This window comes from Camelus bactrianus, chromosome 6, assembly GCF_048773025.1.
Source record: "Camelus bactrianus isolate YW-2024 breed Bactrian camel chromosome 6, ASM4877302v1, whole genome shotgun sequence".
Classification (NCBI taxonomy): domain Eukaryota; kingdom Metazoa; phylum Chordata; class Mammalia; order Artiodactyla; family Camelidae; genus Camelus; species Camelus bactrianus.
Window position 1 is genome coordinate 46,949,299 of NC_133544.1, and position 23,797 is coordinate 46,973,095.

General features: G+C 36.9%; 2 protein-coding genes across 4 annotated transcripts in view; one reads left to right on the plus strand and one right to left on the minus strand.

Moving 5' to 3' along the window:
- FANCM (FA complementation group M) overlaps positions 1–9,588 on the minus strand; it is a 71,785-nt gene extending 62,197 nt beyond the window's left edge. For both annotated transcript variants that reach the window (XM_045504319.2, XM_010967005.3), the window contains exons 1-4: positions 8,911–9,588; positions 8,157–8,329; positions 4,812–4,889; positions 1,812–1,970 (exon numbers count right to left, since the gene is read on the minus strand). In XM_045504319.2, coding sequence (XP_045360275.2) covers positions 1,812–1,970; positions 4,812–4,889; positions 8,157–8,329; positions 8,911–9,445 — 945 coding nt within the window. In that variant the 5' untranslated portion in view covers positions 9,446–9,588. The remainder of the gene's footprint in view (positions 1–1,811; positions 1,971–4,811; positions 4,890–8,156; positions 8,330–8,910) is intronic.
- Positions 9,589–10,946: 1,358 nt separating this feature from the next.
- Positions 10,947–23,561, plus strand: FKBP3 (FKBP prolyl isomerase 3). Of its 2 annotated transcripts, none has more exons than XM_074365584.1 (7): positions 10,947–11,106; positions 13,577–13,678; positions 14,289–14,396; positions 19,565–19,700; positions 20,214–20,281; positions 21,853–21,950; positions 23,215–23,561. In XM_074365584.1, exons 1-7 carry the CDS (start codon positions 10,999–11,001, stop codon positions 23,267–23,269), a joined length of 675 nt encoding a protein of 224 aa, XP_074221685.1. In that variant the 5' UTR covers positions 10,947–10,998; the 3' UTR covers positions 23,270–23,561. The 2 variants fall into 2 exon arrangements, with proteins under 2 accessions (XP_074221685.1, XP_074221684.1); XM_074365583.1 differs by having other exon boundaries at positions 10,964–11,115.
- Positions 23,562–23,797: the final 236 nt, after the last annotated feature.

The window sequence follows — 23,797 nt, forward strand, 5'->3', positions numbered from 1 at the left end:
ATTTTCCTGTGGGAAAGAATTCAAGCAGGTCACAGAAAGGGCCTAGAAGCAATGACACCACAGTAACAATGAGCATATCTAGTGCCCAGGTCTTTGTTTCTAAATATCACTCTTCCATAAAAGGAATTAGGATTCCTTGGAGAAATGGTTCATTCCACAGCTGGGAGAGGAAAACTACTGAGTATAAAATACCTTATAATATCAGACAGTTAGGAAGTAGTCCCCCTCTGCCTTCACCAAAAAAATGCATGTCTAAAGGACACAGGAGCCATCTTAAAGGAGCTCCCAATGGCGAAAGCTGGAACAATCTGAGCAACAAAATTAAAAATGATAGTATTGGGCTTAACCCACAGGAAAAAAAATCATTATCCATTAGTCCATATTAATAGAAAGGATAAATAAATGGGGGAGAAGAAACAGTTCTTCAAAGTAACAGAAGAATTCAAATTAACAAATGTAAATGAGAGAAAGAAGAAACCATGACTAAGTAAATACTACAGAAATAACTGCTGTAGGCAAAAACCATCATTTATATGCTAAAATTAGTGGACAAAATATTTTGAGAAATAGGATACTTGCACTGTCTCACAGTATCCCCCATTGGAACTTTCCATACTATTTTTGAAAATTTCTTAAAAGCCTAAAATTACTGCAAAACAAAGTATTAAAAATAAAAAAGAATTCTGTCAGAGCCCTGCAGTGACAGCTCGTCTCTGCTCCTGATGTCTGGTGTCTCAGGTGGCTGAAACAGCCCAAATGGGCTGTGTGTGTGACCCTCAATTCCAGAATCTACTGGTTCCTCCTTTCCCCTCAATGTGGCTAATTTGAGGCTCATCATGGCTAACTTAGGGTTCATCACATTCTGTTGGTCAAATTCAGTCATAGGGCAAACCTAGACTCCAGGGAAGGGGAAATGTATGCTGCCTATCAGTGGGAAGAGTAGCAAAGAATGTGTAGGCATCTTTAATCGACAGCAATGAGGGTATAAAAACAAGGTATTCTCCTCGCATGACATTATGGACTTTCCTTTTTTTTTTAAATGGAGATACTGGGGATTGAACCCAGGACCTCATGCACTCTACCACTGAGCTATGAACTTTAGTAAGCCATTTGTTACCCCTAATTTCTCCCATTGAAAGTGATAACTGTCTAAACAGTTTCTCTTACAGCTACAGTACTGACATTTGGACCGATAATTCTTTGTTGGGTAGGGGGAAGAGGAGGGGTCTCCTGTCCATTGCAGGATGTAACCAACACTCCTGGCCTCTATACACTAGATGCCAGTAGCAAGTCCACTCCCCACTCCCTCCAGTTATAACAACCCAAAATGTGTCAAGACATTGCCAAATGTCACCAAATGGAGAAACACTGCTGTACAAGGGATCAGGGAGAAAAATACTGAAAATATATTTCCTTACAAAGAAACTTCAGGTTGAATCTGAATACATGTTTTGGATGTGTTCACTATGTGAAAATTCACTGTGCTGCACACTTAAGTTTTGTGTACTCTGCTGTTCATACGGGGGGGGGGATTTATACTGTAATTAAAAGGCTTACTCAAAAAAATACAAAACCATAGAAGGCTATTATCGGCTTTAGAAATGGTCCATCATTTTGTATTTCCTCTTTAATGAATAGTTTGCCAGTACATGTAAAATATGGCGCTCATATCAAAATTTTAATTTCAATGAATTTTTCAACATATTTATTATATAAAATGATTATATATTCTCAGTCAGAATCTGTTAAAACTAAAAATTATATTGTCAGTTCATTTATTAAAACCCTGAATTATGATAAAACTGGCTTACCTGTATATATGCCTTTTGAATGGCTGAAAGTTCCTCACCAAGGGGAACAACAATCTTTTCAACTCGTCTTTCATGAGAATATGGCAAAATATCTGAAGAATCTTCAGAACGAAGCTCTATCTGCCCAATTAGTAGATTAGTAATAACCTGTTGCACAGCCTACACAAAATCAAGTATGATTATAAATTAAAAATCACATGTTAAATTTTTTAGTTTGTCACTAACAGAAACAAAGTAGTGATAAATTTTTGAAAGAGACAGTAGAAATTCATATCATTAAATATTTTTTAAAAACTATAAATTATAGCACCAGAAGTGACACAATAGGGGGAAAAGGCTTTTGAAACATCCTTCCTGCATGCAGCCTTTCAAGCCAAGCATCCAAGAGATAAGAATATTAATAAATGTCCAACAAGCTCCTCAAATGTATTTTGTACTTTCCAATGACAGTGATATATTCCATCAACATTTGTAAAGGCTGAGACAAAATAGAAGTTTTAGATTAGCAAACTAAATCCCCAAAATATTATATAACAGTCAATTTTAGAGTCAGAACTATAACCCAGATTTCCCAATTCCCTGGCAAACACTTTTTTACATGTTTTTTTTAATATGATTTTTTTGTGGGGAAAACAGAGAAGACTTGTTACTATTAAAGGATACAAATGCATCTTAGGAATACTTTACAAGTTGACTTGTTAAGAAATTGAGGTCACAGGTCCTACACTAAATCAATTATTAATAAATTAGTAGAATATTCTCCATTAAATCAATATATATTATGTGAACATATTTGCAGAGCTAAATTTCATTCACCCAAAGCTTATAAAGGAACTTAATTGTAAAAATAGGGAATTGGAGCCAAAACACAAAACCTATTGGTATAAACTGCTATACCATTAGACCACAGTACGGAGTGTGATGAAAAGAAAGGAAGGAAGGAAGGGAGGGAGGGAAAGAGGGAGAACGAATACAGAAAGTATCTAGAAATTAAGAAGTTAAAAAAAAAAACAAAACAGCAGAGCCTCATGGGCTTGGTTTCAGACAAAAAATACTCTAGGGTAAGAATAACATTTCAATCACTTTTGTACTCCCAGCACCTAGCATAGTGCCTAACACAGTAGTACATTATAGTTACTGGAGGTCCACATACATTCAAAATCTAGAGTAAACGTATGACCATTTTTAAAAATTAAGTAAGACTTTAGTATTCTTATTCATTCATTCAATAAATATCTAACTCCGACATACCAGGAATTGAGTTGATGACAGAGGTATAACCACGGTAGACATAACCCCTACATCCGTGTAGCTATTTAGTTTACTAGTCTTTGCAAAAAGACAGCAAACAAATGAATAAGCAAAAGAATGACAGACTGTGATAAATATTAAGAATAAAATCACAAGATAGGAGGAGCTGACTTTTGGTAGCTTAGAGTGAATTTTTCTGGAGAGGTGATATTTAAGCAGAGACTTAAAACAATCAAGCATGTTTAAAGAAGGTTGGGAAGAAGAATTTCTAAAACTCATCGAGGCCATGACAGAAGGAAAAAAGTCTTATGGTTTGGCAGAGTTGAAAGCTATCTTAGAAACTATCCAAAACCCAATATAGGGGGAGGGTATAGCTCAGTGGTAGAGTGCATGCCTAGCATGCACGAGATCCTGGGTTCAATCCCTAGTACTTCTGTTTAAAGAAAAAATAAGTAAATAAACCTAATTATCTCCCCCTCAATTTTTAAATATGAAATTAAATTTAAAAACCCAATACAGAAGACCATTCAGAGATACTAAATCAGAATGTCATGGAATAGGGCTCAAAATGTGTATTTTTACCATCCAGCAATAAATGAAACTTAGGAAGTGTTCAAAACAAAAAAGTGCTTTCTAACGGACACAGGCGGCATTTTCAAGGCACTCCCAATGGCCAAAGCTAGAAAAGTCTGAGCAACAAAATTATTAATGATAGTATTGGATTGTAACCCCCCCGAAAAATCCATTAATCCATATTGATATAAAGAACTGAACCAAGAAATAAATGGAGAGAGGAGACAGCTCTTCACTACAGAAGAATTCAAATTTTAAAATGTAAAAGAAATGAGGGAGAGGGAAAATAATGATTAAGCAAACAGCACAGAAATAACTGTTGCAAGCAAGAACCATGACTGGATGCTAAAACAGAATATTTACATAGTTTCACAGTATCTCGCCTACAACAGATGTAATTACAAAGGAAAAACAGTCGTATTACAATGGGAACCAGGAAGTCATCGTCTTAACCAAGTCAAGATTAACAGCACCGGTAATAAGACAAATCATCATGTAGTCTCTGATACAATGCGTTGAGAAAGGCACAGCATCAGTTCTGGGATATTCTCGCCAAAAATGCATAAGGTGACTCCAACATCAGACATACCCAAATTGAGGGATATTCTACAAAATACTTGGCACCTACTCTTCAAAAGCATCAAGGTCATGGAAGACAAGAAAAGAATGAGGAACTGTCACAGACTGGAAGGTACGGAGGAAACATGACAACTAAATGCAATGTGGGTCCCTGGACTGGGCCCCGGAGCAGAAAAGGACACTGGTGGGAAAACTGGCAAAATTCAAATAAGGTTTGCAGATTAGTTACTAGTATTGTACCAACATTAATTTCCTAGTTTTGATCATTTTACTATGGTTATATAATATGTTAAGATTAGAGGAAGCTGAGCGAAGGATCTAGAAACTTAAATTTTTGCAAATTTTCAAGAAATCTAAAGTCATTTCAAAATAAAACTTAAAAAGAACTGAAAACAAATTTAACAAACAAAAGGTGATTCTCTGACACACTAAAGTCTGAAAATTACTAATGTAGAAAATCCGCAAACGTCAAAGAAAAGACAGGCATCTTATAAGAAATGCTGTAGTCCTGATGCCAAACTAAACACTAGAATGGGAAACTGATCTGGCCAAATACAACAGTTCTTATTTTCTTAAATGTTAATAAATTTTACTTACCTTTATATCACTACCTGGTGTGGCACTAAGAGCCAAGATTCTAAAGTGATTTGTATATTTGACTAGTTCTCTTACAACCTTAAAAAAAAAACAAAACAATTCTTTAATTTCATCTGCCCAATACAAAAATTAAAATGATTCTGTTAAACAAGCTATTACATATGGTCCATTATCATTAGTCCTTATTTAGAGTATTGATGGTCTAGCTGATAGAACTACCATTAGTTATGTTAACTGAAGAGCAAATGATTGAGGTTTATACTCTACACCAACTGAAAACATTTTAGGGTTTCTTCTATATATAAAGCAGTAGCATCAAAGCCTATACAAAGGCACATCAAAATATTTGGAGGGCTAATTCAAGGGCAAATGATAGAAAAAGAGCGAGTCTATTCTCCACAGCTTTGACCACAGTCAAGCTTTATGCACACTTGCCGATTAAGATAAACCACTTAACGTAAAAATAGAAAAAAATTTAAATATCAATATGAAATTAGATTTGAAATGGAAAAAGATTTGTTTTAGGAAAGATTTTAAAGAAGTTAGATTTCATGTGGAAGGCTCACAATTTTTAAATTAAACTTATTCGTAAGAGAAAAAGGCTAATTTGGGGGTAATTTAAAAAATCTAACTTCCCTTTTAAATCCTAAAACATTTTCTATGTCACACCAAAGCATCATTCCAGGCTTTGCAGTTTGAATTCAACATCCAATGCTGGTATAATTAATACTGGCTAATTTGCCACATTCCCATATGCCCCTTCACATGAGGCCTCATGCAAGGAAAAAGGACTCCCAAGTAAACTGAGTTGCAGGAACAGCTCTCAGCATCCAATAGTTCCACATTAGATATAAGAAATTAAAACCAGATTATCTTTTTCTTTTAGTATTGAAGTATAGTTGATTTACAATATTATATTATATGTGCAGTTTCAAGTGCACAGCAAAGTGATTCATTATTTTTGCAGACTATATTCCATTATAGGTTATTACAAGATAATGGGTGTAAGTCTCTGTGCTATACTGTAAATCCCTGTTGCTTATCTGATTTATATATAAAGTGTCTGTTAATCCCATACCCCTAATTTGTCCCTCCTTCTTCCCTCTCCCCTTTGGTAACCACAAGTTTGTTTTCTATGTCTGTGAGTCCGTTTCTGTTTTGTATATACATTCATTTGTATTATTTTTTAGATTCCACATATAAGTAACATCATATAGTATTTGTCTTTCTCTGATTTATTTCACTAAGCATAATATTCTCTAAGTCTATCCACATAGCTGCAAATGGCAGTATTTCATTCTTTATTGCTGAGTAACATTCCGTTGTATATATACATCATATTAATCCAATCATCTTTTGATGGGCATTTGGGTTGCTTCCATATCTTGGCTAGTAGAGTGCTAAAATCAGATTATCTTAAAACTGCCCTGATTTCAACCTATGTCAAGGATAAATTCAACGAGAGTAACACTGAATCTCAACCAGTACTCCAAAAATATTATTTATGGAGTTTTTAAATAATGTAATACAGAATGATAGTTACAAAAATACAACATTATACTTTAAGAAGACTTAAGTACAATTGTCCTAATTAAAAGCTAATACAAGACAAAATGTCTCTGATACATTACTTTTTTTCCAGGAGGAATTTTCAAGCATTTTGTAGTGTAAGTGATACTGTGTTTGCAACCCAGAAAGCTACATTCTTCAACAAGCTATGTTCCTATTGGAAACTATATCTGGAATATTCAATGTAGCATAAACTCTCAGTTGCTGTTTGATATTAAAGAAGTCAGTCATGTCTCATCACACTCAATAAAAGCGTAAGACTTGTAGAAAAAAAAATCACCTGATGCCTAGAAATTTTTTTTAAAATAAAGTTCCTAAATATAAGCTAAGTATATAAAATGAATTCCATGGAGTTAGAATAAAAAATTTTACATGCCCTTCTCAAGCAGAAACCTTAACACACTAGGTATTAATTTAACTTGTAAAGATACGAATTAATGAAAAAATATATCCATTTCCTCACTGAGATCAACTCTAAGCAAGATGACAATATTCAAGAAGATAATACAGAAATATAACACAGTAACACTTAAAAGTCCCCAAGGAAACCACTTTACAAAATCACAAACTGGCAATGAAATTCATCTCTTGGCATTAAATAAAATCGACTTTCCCTCTATTCTAACTCTACTCTCTCCCTAGTATCACCAATTATTGTAGTTTTAACTACCTACCACCTATATGCTGATGATTTTCAAATCTGTATCTCCAGCTCAGAACTCTCCACTGAGGCCTGTACCTCTCTTTCACCCACTGCCCACTGAATATCTATAGCTAGATTCCTCACAGACACCTCACACTCAACAATCTAAAACTGCACTCACTCTTTCAACAATACCGCAGATGTTCTCTGCCTCAAGAACTCTCCATCTTGACTAACAACATCAATATCTTCACAATCTGCCAAGTCAGAAACTTGGGAGTCATCCCAAATTCCTCCCGTCCTTCACTGGACACCCTGCCTTACCCTTCTCTCCTCTAATCTCTTTTAAATCTGAATTATCACCCTAGCCAAACATTTTTCAGTAAGTCTCTACCACCTATATCCCCTATGGCCTACAAGGTGTATTCAAACTGCCAAGCACAGAATACAAATGCCTTCTTGACCTAACCCTTAAGCACCTCTCTAGTCATATCCCACCTCTTCACCTTTGTACTTCACTCCCGCAGTACTTACTCCTATAGGAAGGCAGTGTTAGGTATGTTTCATACATTGATGTCCTCCGATCCTTGAAACAATGCTGGTAGTTAAGTGTTATTTTACCTAGCTGCCAAGGAATGACACTGCATATCCACTACCAATCTTTTGACTATTATCTTAGTTCCAAATCTCCATCCATACCTTACTTTGGATCATTGGATCACTGCCTCAACCATTAGGAGACTCTCATCATGCACTTCTGACACTGATGGTCTTGTTACGCTTAAAAACAAAAAACAAAAAACAAAAAAAAAAAAACCAGGGAGGAGGGTATAGCTCAAGTAGTAGAGCTCATGCATGAACAAGGTCCTGGGTTCAATCCTCAGTACTTCCTCTAAGAATAAATAAATAAACCTAATTACCTCCCCCAACTAGGAAAAAAAAAACAAAAACAGCAGAGACACTTATTTGAATAGATAAAGGAAAATATTTCCTATCACCATCTGTTCTGAGGTAATAGATACAAGGCTTTTCATAATAATAATACAATCAATAACCTCCATCATTCATAATTATTCCTGCAAATGCTATTTAATAATGTTTACACTATAATATACTTCTTAACATAGAATTACCTGGCAATAAGCATAGTTTCCAAGAGCTTTATGGGCTTCATCAATAACTAGACACTTTATTTCAACAGCTGGACAAGCTCCTCTAGAAAGATCATTTATCATGACTTGAGGTGTAAGAAAAATGACTCTCTTACTGCCCCATATTTCCTTCCGGGTAAAAACTTGAGTAGATCCTGTAAATAAAAGTGACACAGTACATTCTAAACTCCAGAGTGTTATCTGTAACATATAAATAACTTGGCCTATTTTCAGTATGCATTCTTGTTTTGGTAATCTGCTTCCAAAATAACTGGACAAACCATCAGAATGTAAAATTTTAAAGCTTTGTTGTAATTCAAATGTCAATGCTGGCTCTTACTGAAAACTACAACTAGTCTGCCTTAGATAATTCCTACAAAATAACATAATATTTAAAAAGAAGAAAGTTCTTCAACTGGGAAATCCTTCTGGGGAAGAAAGTCAGGAAACCTCATGTTCACTTACCGATGAGGTATTCACACATAATCACTTCAAAGTGCTCTGACACTGATACGGGAATTCTCTGAAGATTGAATAAAGCAACCCTATTTATTAGAGCTGAACTTGCTACAAGCCGATGATGTTTTAAAGTAGAGGACGTAAGATAAGCATATTGTGATCCAGGGAATATTCCACATGGGTCAGGAATTCCTTTAGCTCTATTTCCATCGGAACGCGTGCTTTCCCCTGGGTGCCCAACTGTTGATTTCAAATTAGCCCACCGTTTCTAAGATACCTGTCATTTCGGCCATATGAGATTGCGGGATACCCATCACTCGGTAGCAAGCCTCGATCTGCTGTGTCACCAAAGGTTTCGTGGGGGCCATGAAGACCACCTTGCCGGAAGGGAACCAGCGGTAGAAATTGTACATGACCACGGCGGCAATAAAGGTCTTTCCCAAGCCAGTGGGCAGACACACCAGCGTGTTGCAGAACAGAGCGGTCCTGGCGATGCGCAGCTGGTAGTCCCGCACTGGGCAATTAGTAGGGTAAATCCACAGGGCGCCCGCTGAGGTGCAGAACCCGCCATTCTCTAGACTGAGCTGCCGCTCTGCTTCGTACACTGCGACCAGCAACACATCGTCGTCCGACTCGGGCTGAGCCTCGGCAGCCTCTGCCTCCTTTGCCTCCTGTGCCGCTGCAGGGAAATGAGCCGTGGAGTTGCCAGGGCCCCGAGGCAGCTCAGTTCTAGAGCTGCAACTCGGAGCCCCAGCGGAACGGGAGACTTTTGAACCCCAAGTCTGGAAAAGCGTTCTTTGCTGTCCGCTCATTAGGCCGACGACCACCAAAGGCTTCTCTCAGACGCGAGCAGCTGCTGCCGCTCAACAGCCTCAGTTCCAATCCCCATCGGTTACCCTCGCATAAAAAAACTGTGGAACCAGAGGGCGGGACCGAGGCCAGTTTATCCCGTTGAAAATGCCGCCACTGAGTCTGCGCTGGGAATATGATTGGCGGGCTTCCCGGAAACCCCACGGCCTCCCTGGGACGCGTGCGCATTGTGATGGAGCTACTCTAAATTTGGTCCCCTTGTCAATTTCTTTTCGACTCTAAATTTGGGTTCCGTTTCCAGTGGCTAGGTGTCCGGGCTTCACTCCTAAAGTGATGTCGCTTAAAATGATACAATAAATAACCTTGAGATCCCAAAACAATGGATAATCATTTTTTTAACTTAACGCTATTGAGCGTCTAATGTGCCTTATTCCTTGTTCTTGGTTGTACTTTTTAATTGGAAGATGAAGTGAAAAACCTGTTTAGATAGAATTAAGTAACTTGTCTTAATTTCTGTCCAGTCTGTGAAAACAAAATGCCAGGTGTCTTTGCAGTATGAGGAGTAGCAACTCATTATCTTAGTATTTCTATTGTTAAAAGGTAAGTGAATGGTTTGGTCTTGATATTAGTTGGAAAACCCGAAGAAAAAAAGCAAGGCATCCAGATACTCCACCATTACACCTTCATACGTGATACAGAGCAGTAAGCGTCAGTGTAGTATTATTCTACTCTAGCGATAGCTTTCTACCTTAGACTTGGATGCAATTCCCGGCTTCTCCGAATTCTCCGGCTTCTCTACTCAGTCTACAGGCGAATTTGAGTAACCTCTGTAGATTTGATTCCTCGTGTATTGAGGGAAAGTACACACACATCATGAGGTTGTTTTGAGCACTAACAATGTCACCCCACCACCACCACCACCAGTAAGCGCTATCCTGCGTGTAGCTACTTTAAATTGTTTTATTTGGTGAAGTGTCTGAACTTGCTTTCAGACCAAATGTTTACTGTGTGTTTGTTCTGCAGAAGGGGAGGGGGATAGATTGTATTTTGGTTTCATTTGTGTGAGTTTTAAAAGGAAGGTGGTTGGATATGGGTTGTTCTGATGGACAAGGACTGAGCCAATTCAGGTGTGAATTTCTAGGCTGGAACTAGATAAAATGAGATTAGATGTCTGAATGCTGTTGTTTTCTTTAAACAAGCTGTAGGCTGTAAAGGCATAGCAGCTTGTCTGTAATAAACAGGTGTGGGTAATGGTTGGTAAACAATCACAACCCTCAGAGTTCGTCGGCTCACAAGGGTTCCACTTAAGAGTAGACAACAGCTTGCAGTTTTCTGCGTGGTCAGTTCCCCGGGCCACATCAGCGGGTCTTCGCCGGGAGTCAACAAAGAGGCCCCAGCGCACAGCCTTTACGTCACTCAAGCTCTGGCCCCAATCCCGCTGGGTAGCGCAGTGACCCCGCCCCCCAGCCCGCGCGGGGTCCGCGCCACGCCCCGGGGGCGGAGCGATGCCGACCCGAGGCGGGCTGGCTCAGTAAAGCAGAGGCAGCGGGGGAAGATGGCGGCGGCCGTTCCGCAGCGGGCCTGGACCGTGGAGCAGCTGCGCAGCGAGCAGTTACCCAAGAAGGACATTATCAAGTTTCTGCAGGATCATGGTTCAGATTCGGTACCGGAGGCGACGGGGCGGCCGGGCTGTTGTGGCAGAGGGACACTTCACCCCCCCCTCGGAGATGCCCATACATTCCGTATTCCTCCCGCCCCCGCCCCCGCTCTCCCGCGGCCCGTGGCCTGGAAGGCCCGAGAGGCCCGCGTGCGCCCCCCGAGCTACGCTCCCGCCCTTCGGGCCGCCCTGCTCGGGCGAGTGGAGCCGCTGAATCTCTTGGGCCACACGGCAATCTCAGATTTAGAACCTCATCGGGATCCTAGAGTGAGGATGGAGGCCGTGAAAAAACAGGAACCCAGGAGAAATTGGGGGCTGAGGCGGGGGCCGGAGGACTGGAGGCTTGGATGAGACCCTTGTGAAGGGAGTGTGGGCTTTTAGGGAAGAGAGGGGATGTGAAGATTTCGGTGGGAACCGTGTGTGAGATTTGCTTTTCTCATCATTTACTAAATAGCACAAATGCGTGTGATTTTTTTTTTTAAATCCGTAGATTGCGGTTTAACTTTTAAAATGTCGACCCTTTAAATGACCTTCATATTTAGGGGAGTTAACATGCGCATTTCATGTACAGTGGTCCCCCATTGTTATAAACAAACTAAGAAATCTATTTGGCATTCTTTATGCTGAACGCCCTGCGTTTTTCAGCACAGTCTCCATTTTAACTACCCTCTAGTCACAAGTCAGACTTGACTTCTTTTCCTTCGGAAATTAAGATCATTCATACCTCTCTTAATTACTGAATAACTACAATTTGTGTGCACGCAGCATCTCCCACTTAAGGAAATTAGAAGCAGTGGTCTATATGTGATTGTCTACAGTTTTTTACTTAATTTCTAAACTTGCATTTAGAAAAATTGTTTCTGGGCTCTTTTGAGAAGCTTGTAGTTTATTTTCATTTTGCGGGCTCTTGAAGGGGGGGTATAATTATTCTCCAACTTTCAGCCTCGTACTCCTGAATAATTATCCCCACATCAGCAAATACTTATACAACATCTACAGCAAGAACTATGCTCAGTGTTTGGGGATACGAGGGTAAAAATAAAAGACCATGTCTCAGGGATACCATTTATACTATTGTACCACTTTAGTGGAATTATTTCCTCTTAAGCCAATTCATATTTCACTGAAACAATAGAGCAGACATTTATTAACGTGTAATGCCTCAATACTATATTCATCAAATTCTTACAAAACAAATCATCCCAAGGTGGAATCTAATGTAAAACTGGCCCACTTTGGACAATTTGAAGAGACCTGGATTATCAAAATATATTTTATAACATACTAATCTTTTAAGTATATATTCTCCAGTGTTCATTCATATACTTAAACCTATATTTGACAATCACTATTTTATTGATCATAAGATATCAAGGAGATGTTTATAATTCAGATATTTTTCTGGAACCTTGCTAAAGAAGTAAAGTGCTGAAGCAACTGATGACTTCTGTTTAGTCAAAATAGCCTTTTCCACGAGCTTTTATCACTTAGCATATTTCTCTAAGAGGGAAAGAGAAAAAGAAAAAAAATTACAATAGTGATAGTGTTAGAAAAACTGCTTTATCGGAAGGTTAGAAGATGCCAGAGAACAACTTTGAGAAAGTAACAAAATGAGGAATCAAGCAAGGACCACAGGGCAGAAAAGGAAGCAGAATAAAGTAAGGGAAATAAAGAAGTTACTAAAATCCCCATGTACATGATTTTGAGATGAAGGTACATGATTTTGATGATTTGATATTTAAGTAGTAGTATTTTAGTGTTCATCGGACTTCTTAGTGCTATATTTTAGAGAAATGGAATTCTACTGTTGTTTGAGTTATTGAATACATTATTTTGTTAATCTAATAGGTAATATTTGAGTTTTTACTGTGTGACTGGAAATGAATTGTTGCATTTATTCTTACAGGAAGCCTCTGACTTACAGTGCTGTAATTAATGCTGTGATGTAGAAACTGAGTCTTTAGGAAAACTTAGTCCCATGTCTAAAATTAGAGAGTTAAGATTTTATCCCAGATGGTCTGACACCATAGTTCACACACTTAACCACTGTGTATCCAGCATTGTGTAACAGTGCTTCCAGGTATGCCAAGAATGGGTAACAGATATGTCAAGATAGCTATACCCAGCATGGCTGGATGCTCCAAGTAACATCCTCCCGGGAGCAGCTTCACCCAGTTACCAAAGTGTGCTTGCTGTATAAATGTGCTTTTTTGTGAGCTCTGTGATAGGAAAAGGATTAATACACACCAGTGTGACGCCCATGTAATATTACAGCTCCAATCTTTGAATACAAAATGTTTTTTAATCTTCATTAAATCTTGTTTTGTTATGGAGTATAAAATATAATGTTCCATTTCTTTTATCATTAGTAGTACGATTGAAAACATAATTGCTAACATAAAAGTTCATTTTCTAATTTTAGACCCTTTCTTACATGAGGGAAATTAATTTGACTAACCAGCTTTGTTCCTTACAGTTTCTTGCAGAACATAAATTACTAGGAAACATTAAAAATGTGGCCAAGACAGCTAACAAGGACCATTTGGTTACAGCCTATAACCATCTTTTTGAAAGTAAGGTGAGTATTGTTACATTTTACTACCAGAATATCATTATAGATATTTTGTTCCCAGAAGAAGTTTTAAATGCATTTATTTGCAGAATATGTTTATGGTTTTTCTGCCTACAGTTTTTCTTAACTGTAATCACAATGGACTGTCAAATTTAGCAAGGCTAGTCTGCAGTATGGCAGAATGTTTTGATATTTTGAAAGGGAAAAGATTTTTTAAAAATGATTCCCTGGTAGCTTAAATTAAGCAAATTCTCAAGGACACTGGAAAGTTATAAATCCAAAGTAAGTTCCATTTCATTAATGAACTTAACGTCTTGGTTAGATCTAGGCTGAGCCTTTAGAAAAGCAAATTTTAAGAAAATCCCCAATACATGTTCACTATGAAATGACCATCTTTCCCAAGAAAAGAATATTAAGTAGTTGATTGAATAGTATTCATATCTCTGATTCTGACTTAGGTCTTTCTAAAGGTTATAGTTCTCGTGCCAGAATTTATTTTGTGAGATAGTCATTTATTTTGTGAGATAGTTTGATGATTAAAATGCTTAACATAAGATTCTTCCTTTGTTCTTGGCCAGACCTGAATATGATAAATATTAGACCACTTTCCTTACAGCGTTTCAAGGGTACTGAAAGCATAAGTAAAGTGTCCGAGCAGGTGAAAAATGTGAAGCTTAATGAAGATAAACCCAAAGAAACCAAGTCTGAAGAGACTCCAGATGAGGTTTGTATATAATACATTCATATTTTATTTCTCATGGGAATTTGAGAAAAAGTATTTGTTTCATAGCACTGATTTTGCATAATAAGGGGTGGTTGAGTATGGCTACTTTTAGTGAGCCAAACACTGGTTTGGAGTGTGTTGTCTCCCTTAGGAGTACTCAGTAAGAAAAAAACCTAAGAACCAATGCTTTACAAATAGTAAGCCTTTCCTGTGAAATTCCTCTAGCTTTGTATTTCATATTGCCTCTCTGTCTGGCCAGAACTTCTGAGCTTTCAAAGCTATTTTAAGGTCCTAGTCTATAGCTAAGTTGGACTGAGTGAAAGAAACTTCCTTTTGATTATTTGTAGCTTTTTTAAATATAGATGTTGTCCTTGGCAATAGGAATAGTTAGTTTGGGCCTGGCTGCTGAGTGTGGGTTAATCTGTCTCATCTTTCCTAACCCAGGTTCTATATTTTGGTACCAAGGTTTGAAGAACCAGATAAAACCATTTTTGCAAATGGACAGCCTTAGTAGAGTGAAGGACAGCTCTTAGAAAAGCCTCAGTCGAGCTGAATTGATTATTATCTTGCCACTTTTGATAATATCTTGCTAGTAACTAAGCTTACTCATTCCTAGCAGTTTTAGTGTCAGTGATAGACTAATAATAATAACTTGATAAATGTCATATATATACCAGGCAAATACTGAACAGGTACTAAGGTAAATAGAGGTATAATAATTACTAAAAGGGTGGCAAAAGCAATTGGCAATATAGTGTACCTTCCCAAAAATTAGAGTAAGGGAGGTATGAGGCGGCCAGTAATAATATCATTAGGAGGTTAAAAAAGAGGGAGAGTTACAAATAAAATTTAAAGGCTGTAAGGGCTGGAAACAATTTAGAGAGCTCTTTTGAGGGTTCTAAATTATATCCTTTAAGACCTCTTTTCATCTCATTTCATTTAACTGGTCAGCCTGAGCCCAATGATGTGATCTCATTGTCTTCCTAGCGCCTGGATTCCATAATCTCTTGGCCAGTACTTTGCTGGTCCCTGCTGTCTGCTTTCTCTGTTCACGCTGTGGGACTGCAGAGCAAGCACTGTAAAGAATAATCATAAAACTTTCCACTGGGCTTCATATAAATTACTGCTTAATATTAGCCAAGCATGTTTTCTAGTTTCACTGCTACTCAGCATCTCTTATGCTGTCCCTTACTCAGTTCCCCACCACATTACCTACATAAACTGCTTGTCACTTTCCCCGGAATTCGCAACCCTTTTACTCCTTTGTCCATTATATACTCCTGTGTTCTATTTTGCCAAGATATTAACATACATAATTGTAATCTTTCTCTTCTCCCCAGTTTAAAAGTTCTCTGAATCTTTGGTTCTTTTTCCTTCTCATGTTTCCCTCAGATGTAAGGCTCTCAGACATCTTTTTCAAATCTTCATCTTTTCCTTTTTGATTTTCAAGCATTCCGAAGCCTCAGACCTGGAATATTCGAAAAGTCATTCAACTAATCTGCCTTCATTCTCTTTCTTCATTGTTCAGCCCCAAAAGGGCTATTCTAGTAAGCTTTCTGAAATAGTAGTATATTGTCTGTTATGTATTAAGTGGTATTGAGGGAAGTTTTCAAGTATGAATGAATGTTAGACAAGAGGGAAAGTGTAAGCTGAATCAGGAACCCACACTCAGAACTTAGAACCAAGTGTAAAAATACTCAAGCGAAAAACTTGAGATTCATCCTTTGTAACTCCTTTACATCTAATCACCACATTCTGTTGATTCTGCATAAATATATCACAAAACTGCATCTTTTGTCATTCTCAACATTTGCATCCTAGCGTAGACCTAGACTACTAACCTCTTCCTAACAAGTCTCCTCACTTCATTTCTGACTCTCTGTCCGTTTCTCACAGTAGGTTACACTGATCTGTTTAGAACACAAATCTGATTCTGTAACTTCTTTAAAAGTGGTAATTGTCTGCTCAGTGACCCGAAGATAAAAACCCAGATTCTCAACATGTATTACTTGTCTTTCTAGCCTCGTCTCATACCATTACTCTTCCCTCCCTTGCAGACTGGGCAATATTCATGCTCTTTGCTAGCTATGAAAATGCCATTCTCTGTTGTAAACCTTCCCCTTTTGCCTAAGTAACCTTCTTTTGTCCTTTAGGATACTGTGTAAAAACAGTGCTTCAAAGAGGCTTCCACCAGCCTGTAGCCTATACAAAGTCGTGTCACTGTGTCATTCTCACATTAGCACCCTGTGCTTCCTCTCTAGGTCTCAACATATGACATTATACACATCTGTATTCTGTTAGAGGAAGGGCCAGAACCAGGTCTGCCAGCCCGCCGTTGTACCTCCAGTTCCCAGCACAGGGGACATGCTCAAATATTTCTTGAATTAATGATACTTACGTAATATACAGTTGACTCTTGAACAACATGGGTTTGAACTGCACAGGTCCTTATAACCCACAGATTTTTTTCAGTAGTAATTATTATAGTACTGCATGATCCTCGATCCTCAAGTTGGTTAGATCTGTGGATGCAGAACCACGTATACAGAGGAACCATGTAGAAGGAGGGCCAGCTGTGGGTTACACTTGGATTTTCTACTACAGAGAGGGTTGGCACCCCTAACCCCCTGTTGTTCAAGGGTCAGCTGTACTTTCATTTTAGAGGCCACGATGTGGTCTAATTAATTGCAGTTATAATGATTACTCTCAAAAGTTCCTTTATCTCTGTGTCTGGAAGTATCTAGTTTAGCCCTAGTCTCAGGAATATAGTTCTTTTTATCACTCTGGACTAAGAAATTGCTGCAAAGCCAGGAAATTACCTTAAAGCCAGATTCATTCAAGTGCATAACTCCAGGATAGCCTTGGGACTGATCTGACCTCTCACCAGGAACCAATCAGGTTCTTATAATGAAATCTAAAGTAAGATCAAATAATTAAAGCACCATTTTACAAGGTATGTAACATAGGTCCCAGAAGTTCCTGGTGGTTTTCTGGCATCATCAAAAGCTTTTGTCTCCTACTTGATGAGTCACAGTGCATATGAGCCAATGACAGCTCTGAGAAGTTACAGCATAGAGGCATATTTAACTTTATCATAGTGTTTCCCATAGGCCCCTTTTCTTCTGACAATGCCAAGGAATAGGTGATCCCTAAAAGATACTTCGTGAAACACTGAAATCAAGGCCATAGTAGGCTTATGCCTTCACCATTAAGACTGAGATATAGCCACCAATTTATTTGTTTTGCACTATTCTAGGACCTCTAATGTTGATAGCACAACATGCCCAAGCAGCTTGTGACAACAAATGGGAAAATAATGGAATGACATTGTTTTAAACTGTGGCTATTGTTTGCTAATCATACCTTATCCATTCAAATAGTTACATGTAATTTTCTTTAATAAAGGCTTGATATCCTCACATGAAATATATATATGTAGTCATCCTCATTTTGTAGCTTTTAAATACTTTTAATTAAAATTATTTTTTTTTTAATTTGGGTTATATGTTAACAGATTTCAAGTCAACTATAGTCCTTAAAAATCATTTATTTCTCTAATATAAAAATAACCTGCTATTTCTAAAATAGGAAATAACAGAAAAGAATATAGAAAACATAATTCCAACACCTAGAAATGAACACTTAACATTTTGAATATTTTCTATGTGTATATTTATTGAAGTGATTGAGATTTTACTGTAGTTAGAACTTTCTATTGATTTTTCTCTTAATCTTGGAAGACTTTTTCCACAATACTAAAAACTGAGTATTATATTATCATAAATGTGTGGCTATTTTGCTATTATGTATAACAGTGACTGAATAACTGTGTAAAGATTTTTTCCTAAATTTCAAATTCTTGAGCATATATTTGTATAAATAAAATTATTATTTATCACCCTTTTAACATTTTTAAACTGCATTCCAAAGAGATGGCACCAGTTTACACTGCTAGCAGTAGACTTCTGACCACTTACAGTAACATTTCTTACTAAAGCAAGCTTGGAATGGGTCAGGAAGAAAGTTCATGCTGACTTTTGTAATACACTTTGCACTCAAGCTATAGGTGTGACTTTTGATTCAGGGAGGTAGCCTAGCTTTATAAAGCTGAAAGTGCCAATCCTTAGACTGAACTGGAAGGGCTTTAAACCCTATCCAGGCCTTACTACTTTCTCTGTAAAAGATGGGGAAAGGACTGCCAGGTTGCTGTGAGGTTAAATAAATTGACATAGAAAATGACTGTATAGTATGTGACATTCCATATATGCTTGAGAGGTTAAAAAAAAGTGGTTAAGAGCTTGGGTTTTATATCCAGTCAGCCTGGTTTCCAATCCTATTCAAACACTTTGGAGCTCTAGGACCTTAGGCAAGTCAATAAACCACTCTATCCTTGTGTTTCCTATCTGTAAAATAGGGATAAAAATAGTACCTACCTCATAAGTTAGTGACAATTGAGAGTTAATTTATATAAATCATTTGGGATGTTCTATGGTGTAAAATTCTATAGATTCTTAAGTTTGACTAAGAAATTGCTTTCTTCACATACATTCCTCACACTGTTGATTATATTAATCTTATACTTTTTTATAAAAAGACCTTGATAATCCTGCTTTGTTCTAGGAAGTATGCCTCTTATGGTAATTTCTATAGATAATTCCATTCATTATGTGAACTTATTTTCAATTCAAGTTCAGGAACAGATGCAACATTACTGTATTCATTCTAAATGGATATAATAAAAATATTTAGTAATAATTATTGGTCCTGAAACAGCTCAAGTCTTTGAAAAGATGTCACAATGATTTAATGCCTTATAATTTCATAGGAATTAAATTGTAGTGATACTTCTAACCTTGGGAAATAACTGGATTCATTTTATGGCTTGGTGAATAATTAATCTTGTCAAAAGAGCATTGGTTCCCAAAGAAGCTATAAGTTATTTGAAATTATAGATAATTACTAATATTCTCATCACAAACTTGAAATGAGAGAGTGAGTTTTTTTGAACTAAGAGAGGTGAACCAGAGGCAAAATAGTTTGTTACTAAATCTGTGAAACTCTGACTGGACTTAGGTCACAGTTGGCTGTATCAGTATTCTCTTTATCATCCTTCTAAAAAAAGAGTATGAGTTAACAACTCTGTGTGTGTTGTTTTTGTTTGTTTCTAGGGTCCACCAAAATATACAAAATCTGTTCTTAAAAAAGGAGATAAAACCAACTTTCCTAAAAAGGGAGATGTTGTTCACTGCTGGTATACAGGAACACTACAGGACGGGACTGTTTTTGATACTAATATTCAAACCAGTAAGTCTAAGTGTAATCTTAGCTTTTTGGTTTTCGGGCATTGCAAGATATTTGTGTGGTAGCAGTGGTTGGCAGTACTTTTTCCTTGGCTGTTACTTTTTTCCAGAAGTCTTGCACGTGTAGTTTACTTCTAAGAGGTCTTCAGTTCACTACTTACGGCTGCGTGTAAATAATTTGGCTTTTATCAGTTCACTACTTACGGCTTGGTCATTCCAAAGCACAAAATACAGAGGCTTAATCTAAACTTGGTTTATGTCCCAAATTCAATACAAAAGGCAGAATAGTGTATTATTTTAATGGTGTAAATATAGGTCCTTTCCCTCTCCCCTTTAGACCATAGTTATTTTTACATCCAGAATTTCTTTGATGAGTTACCTGGCTTTCTGAATTTTTCTCTTTTCAGATGCATAAATTCATGGTTCAATTCTGAAATCAATGTAAAGACTTAAATCACTATGTTTTTCAGTTGGAACTTAATTTCATCATTAATTATAAGGAAAATCTGTTTTACAGGTTCAAAGAAGAAGAAAAATGCCAAGCCTTTAAGTTTTAAGGTTGGAATAGGCAAAGTTATCAGAGGAGTAAGTAAGAAATGGCAATAAATTAGTACATATTCTGGCACCTGCTACTTGTGGTATGGTGCCATAAAGAGGATTGGGGATATGATGAAAACAATCTTCGAGTCTGACAAATCAAGTGCTATCATTGCTAACTAATCTGGCACAAGTTAAGTTCTCTGGGTCTCAGTACAGCATACCTCAAGGTTGTTACAAGATTAAATGGGTATAACCTAAAGCACATAGTATAGTAAAAACTCAAACATTTCCTTCCATGCCTACTCCTTTGATTATTTTTTCTTCGTAAAGTAATTGTCAGAATGTCTGGCTTTCTAAATTTGTAAGAATGTTGTAACATATTACATAGCTGTTGTACTACTTATTCATGATTGAGAAAGGTGAAATATCTATTCCACTGAAGACTGAAGTACTGATAGAAGCAAGAGTCTGTTCCCATAGCCTTCTCACCTCTCACAATTTAGGCTCAAACACTAGAAGAGCTTTCAAATACAAGCATGCCTTTACACACGAAACTTTGAGAAAAGGGAGAGTTAGGCTTGAGCTCTACTGACCATCGCAGTGTACAGAAGGAGATGAAAGAGCAGGGCTGGTATCCACCTCACTGAATCAGATTAGGGCCCACTTACTACTTTAAATTGTCTCTACTCAGAACATCAAACGTTAATAACCAGAACTCCTATTAAAATGCAGTTATTGAAAACCTTTAATGTGTTATTCTTTATACTCTGGTTAAGTCCTAAAATATTGTTCAATCATATCCAGAGCCCAAAATAGAATATAAAACATCTTGAAACTAAAGGTTTATTAGTTGAAATAACTTTATATACTACCTGATTATACCAAGTTGATAGCAAGTTAAGCTGTTTCTACAACTAACTTGCTTACTGATAAATTTGTTCTAGTCAACCATATTCTTAATTTCTAGTATGTGACAGGTCTATATCCTTTGAGCTTTATATATGATTGTTACATTTCAACAGAGTATGTGATATCAGTAATATATTCTGTATCTGCATCATGTTGATTTGTTTTTGGTAACTTGGTTTTAAGATCCAAATTTACACAAAACGGAGCAGAAACCCAAAAACCTCTATCATTTCCTTGAATAGTTTTACCTTCTCAATGCTCTAGCAGGTAGTTTATTTTATGTGACATCATGCTCCACTATTGCAACTTGGTAATCTTAGAATGGTTTTAGAGTGAGTACTTGTTACCTATAAAAATAAATTCAGAAGTTTGTACTATGATATAAAAGTGTAACAGATTTTTTATGATAGTACTAATAAACCTACTTCCATAATGTGTAACATGTTGCAGTTTACATAAGTGCTTTTACACTGTGTCATTTTGAAGAGTTCGAGTATTTACATTAAATATTGTTTAATATGTCCGTAATTTTTTCATTGAGGAAATAAAGGACAAAGATTTAGGGACTCACCCAAGGATATTACCTTAGGACATAATGAAATTCTGTTAACAGAATGCCTTTTTCTACATAATCTTGCCTTTCTTCTGGTTTTGTATGTACTTTCTGTAAAGTATCATTAGTTTTGATTTTATGTTCTTGCCTTTAGTGGGATGAAGCACTCTTGACTATGAGTAAAGGAGAAAAGGCTCGACTGGAGATTGAACCAGAATGGGCTTATGGAAAGAAAGGACAGCCTGATGCTAAGTATCCTTTTTTCCTTTGTACTTAGAGAAAAAACACCAAGAAAGATCACTTGAGGTATGAAAGAGGCTGTCTAGGTTAACCTCCAGGTCAGGAATCCTGTCCAGACCAGTCCTCCTGATATTTAAATGCTTTTGTGTCAACACCTCCAATATAGACAATAGTTACTATTTTCTGTTGGTACAAAATATTCTAATTTGGGTTGGAATCTCTTTTTCTTGCAATTTAAGCTCTTAATTTTCAAGACCCAAACTGAGGTTTAAGTTTTCATCTTTGAAGGCTACTTTCAGTGTTTGAAGGATTTACTACTTCAGGAGTTAAGATGCTCAATACAAACAACTGTAGCAAACTCTAGGACTCAAATACGGATCCTGGTAATTTTATGCTACCGTATAATTTAAGGCAGTTAAATGGGTACTCAAAGCTTAGAAATGTAACTATGTTGGGGATTACCAGTTGTGAAAGGAAGGAGACCATGTGTCCAACATCATAGTATAAGCATTTGTGATTACGACTGATGACAGTACTTTTCTGACAGGCCCAATTGTGAATGTTAAAAAGAGAAGAGCCATGACTCCAGTCTATTATGACCAGAACAGTCCAAAAGATAAATGGGAAGGTAGTTTTTTCTGTTGTTGGTTCCATTCTCAGTGGACTAATTGGAACAGTTACAATAAGTTTGGGAGGGAAAAAAATTGTAAGTCCATTCTAGTTCTTACCAGGTAAAATTACTTGGAAATATAATAGCCTTCTCACAGTATCAAAATCAGATGGCCAGCTACAGCTCCCTCTCTCTCATGTAAAGTTTTTCAAGACCAGTCAGGTAAAAATCATCTTCTCTGAACTGAACATAGGAAAATTCACAACAAATATCAGATGCTACCTCATATGAACTTTGATTTAATATGACTCATATACCTAGCTAGATTGAAATCTTTTGGTTTGGGTTGGTTTGGAGTACTGACTTACAGTCTTCATCAAGTAGTGGTTAATTTGGGAGTACTAGTGAGGCATCCAGTTAAGGAAGATCATTGTTCAAGATCAACTTAACTAGTCAGTCTATATTGATAGGTTATGATCTTCATTCACAAAAATACTTTTAGGAACCTTTGGGTTAGTATGTATTAGCCTCTGAGTCAACTATAAAGCCCTCACTTTGGCATTAATTCCCAGTATTCAATATACATAATTCTGATTTTAGACTAAGGTTATTGGGAGTTAAGGGGAGAGGCAGTTTTTATCAAATTTACCTTGACTTCTTCAACAGAATTCCACCAAATGCAAAACTTATTTTTGAAGTGGAATTAGTGGATATTGACTGAAATAGTAATGCTTCAGATCTAAAGACATCAGCAACAATAAAACGTAGCCTTGAAGGAAACGTATGTATCTAATTAGAGCTCGTTACTATTAAAGGGAAGAGTCAACTGGAAAATTCAAGAAGTTAGAACTTGTTTACTTGATCCCCAACTTTTAAGAAATGTAATCTGTTAATAAACCCTTGCAGTTTAAAATATTTTACTACAGCTGTGTAAAATATTGGGTAAAGAGAACTGATTTTCCTTGTACCTCATGTTGTAAACTAAAAGGCTCAATAAAAATGTATCCAATGTCTTGATTTGTTTGGTGTTAATATATTAATGTTCTGATTAGGTTAACCAGGACTAAGACTTCATCAGACCAGGGATTACCAGTTGTCTGGAGAGCTTTGCCAGGAAAACTCATCTTAAAATACTTAAATATTTTTGCATAGGGAAGGCAAAAGTGTAGAGACAGAGAGGAAGCAAAAGGCTAAAACTAAAAGGTCTAAGAAATTTTAAGAATTTAATAGCTGAATTCAAGAAAAGCAT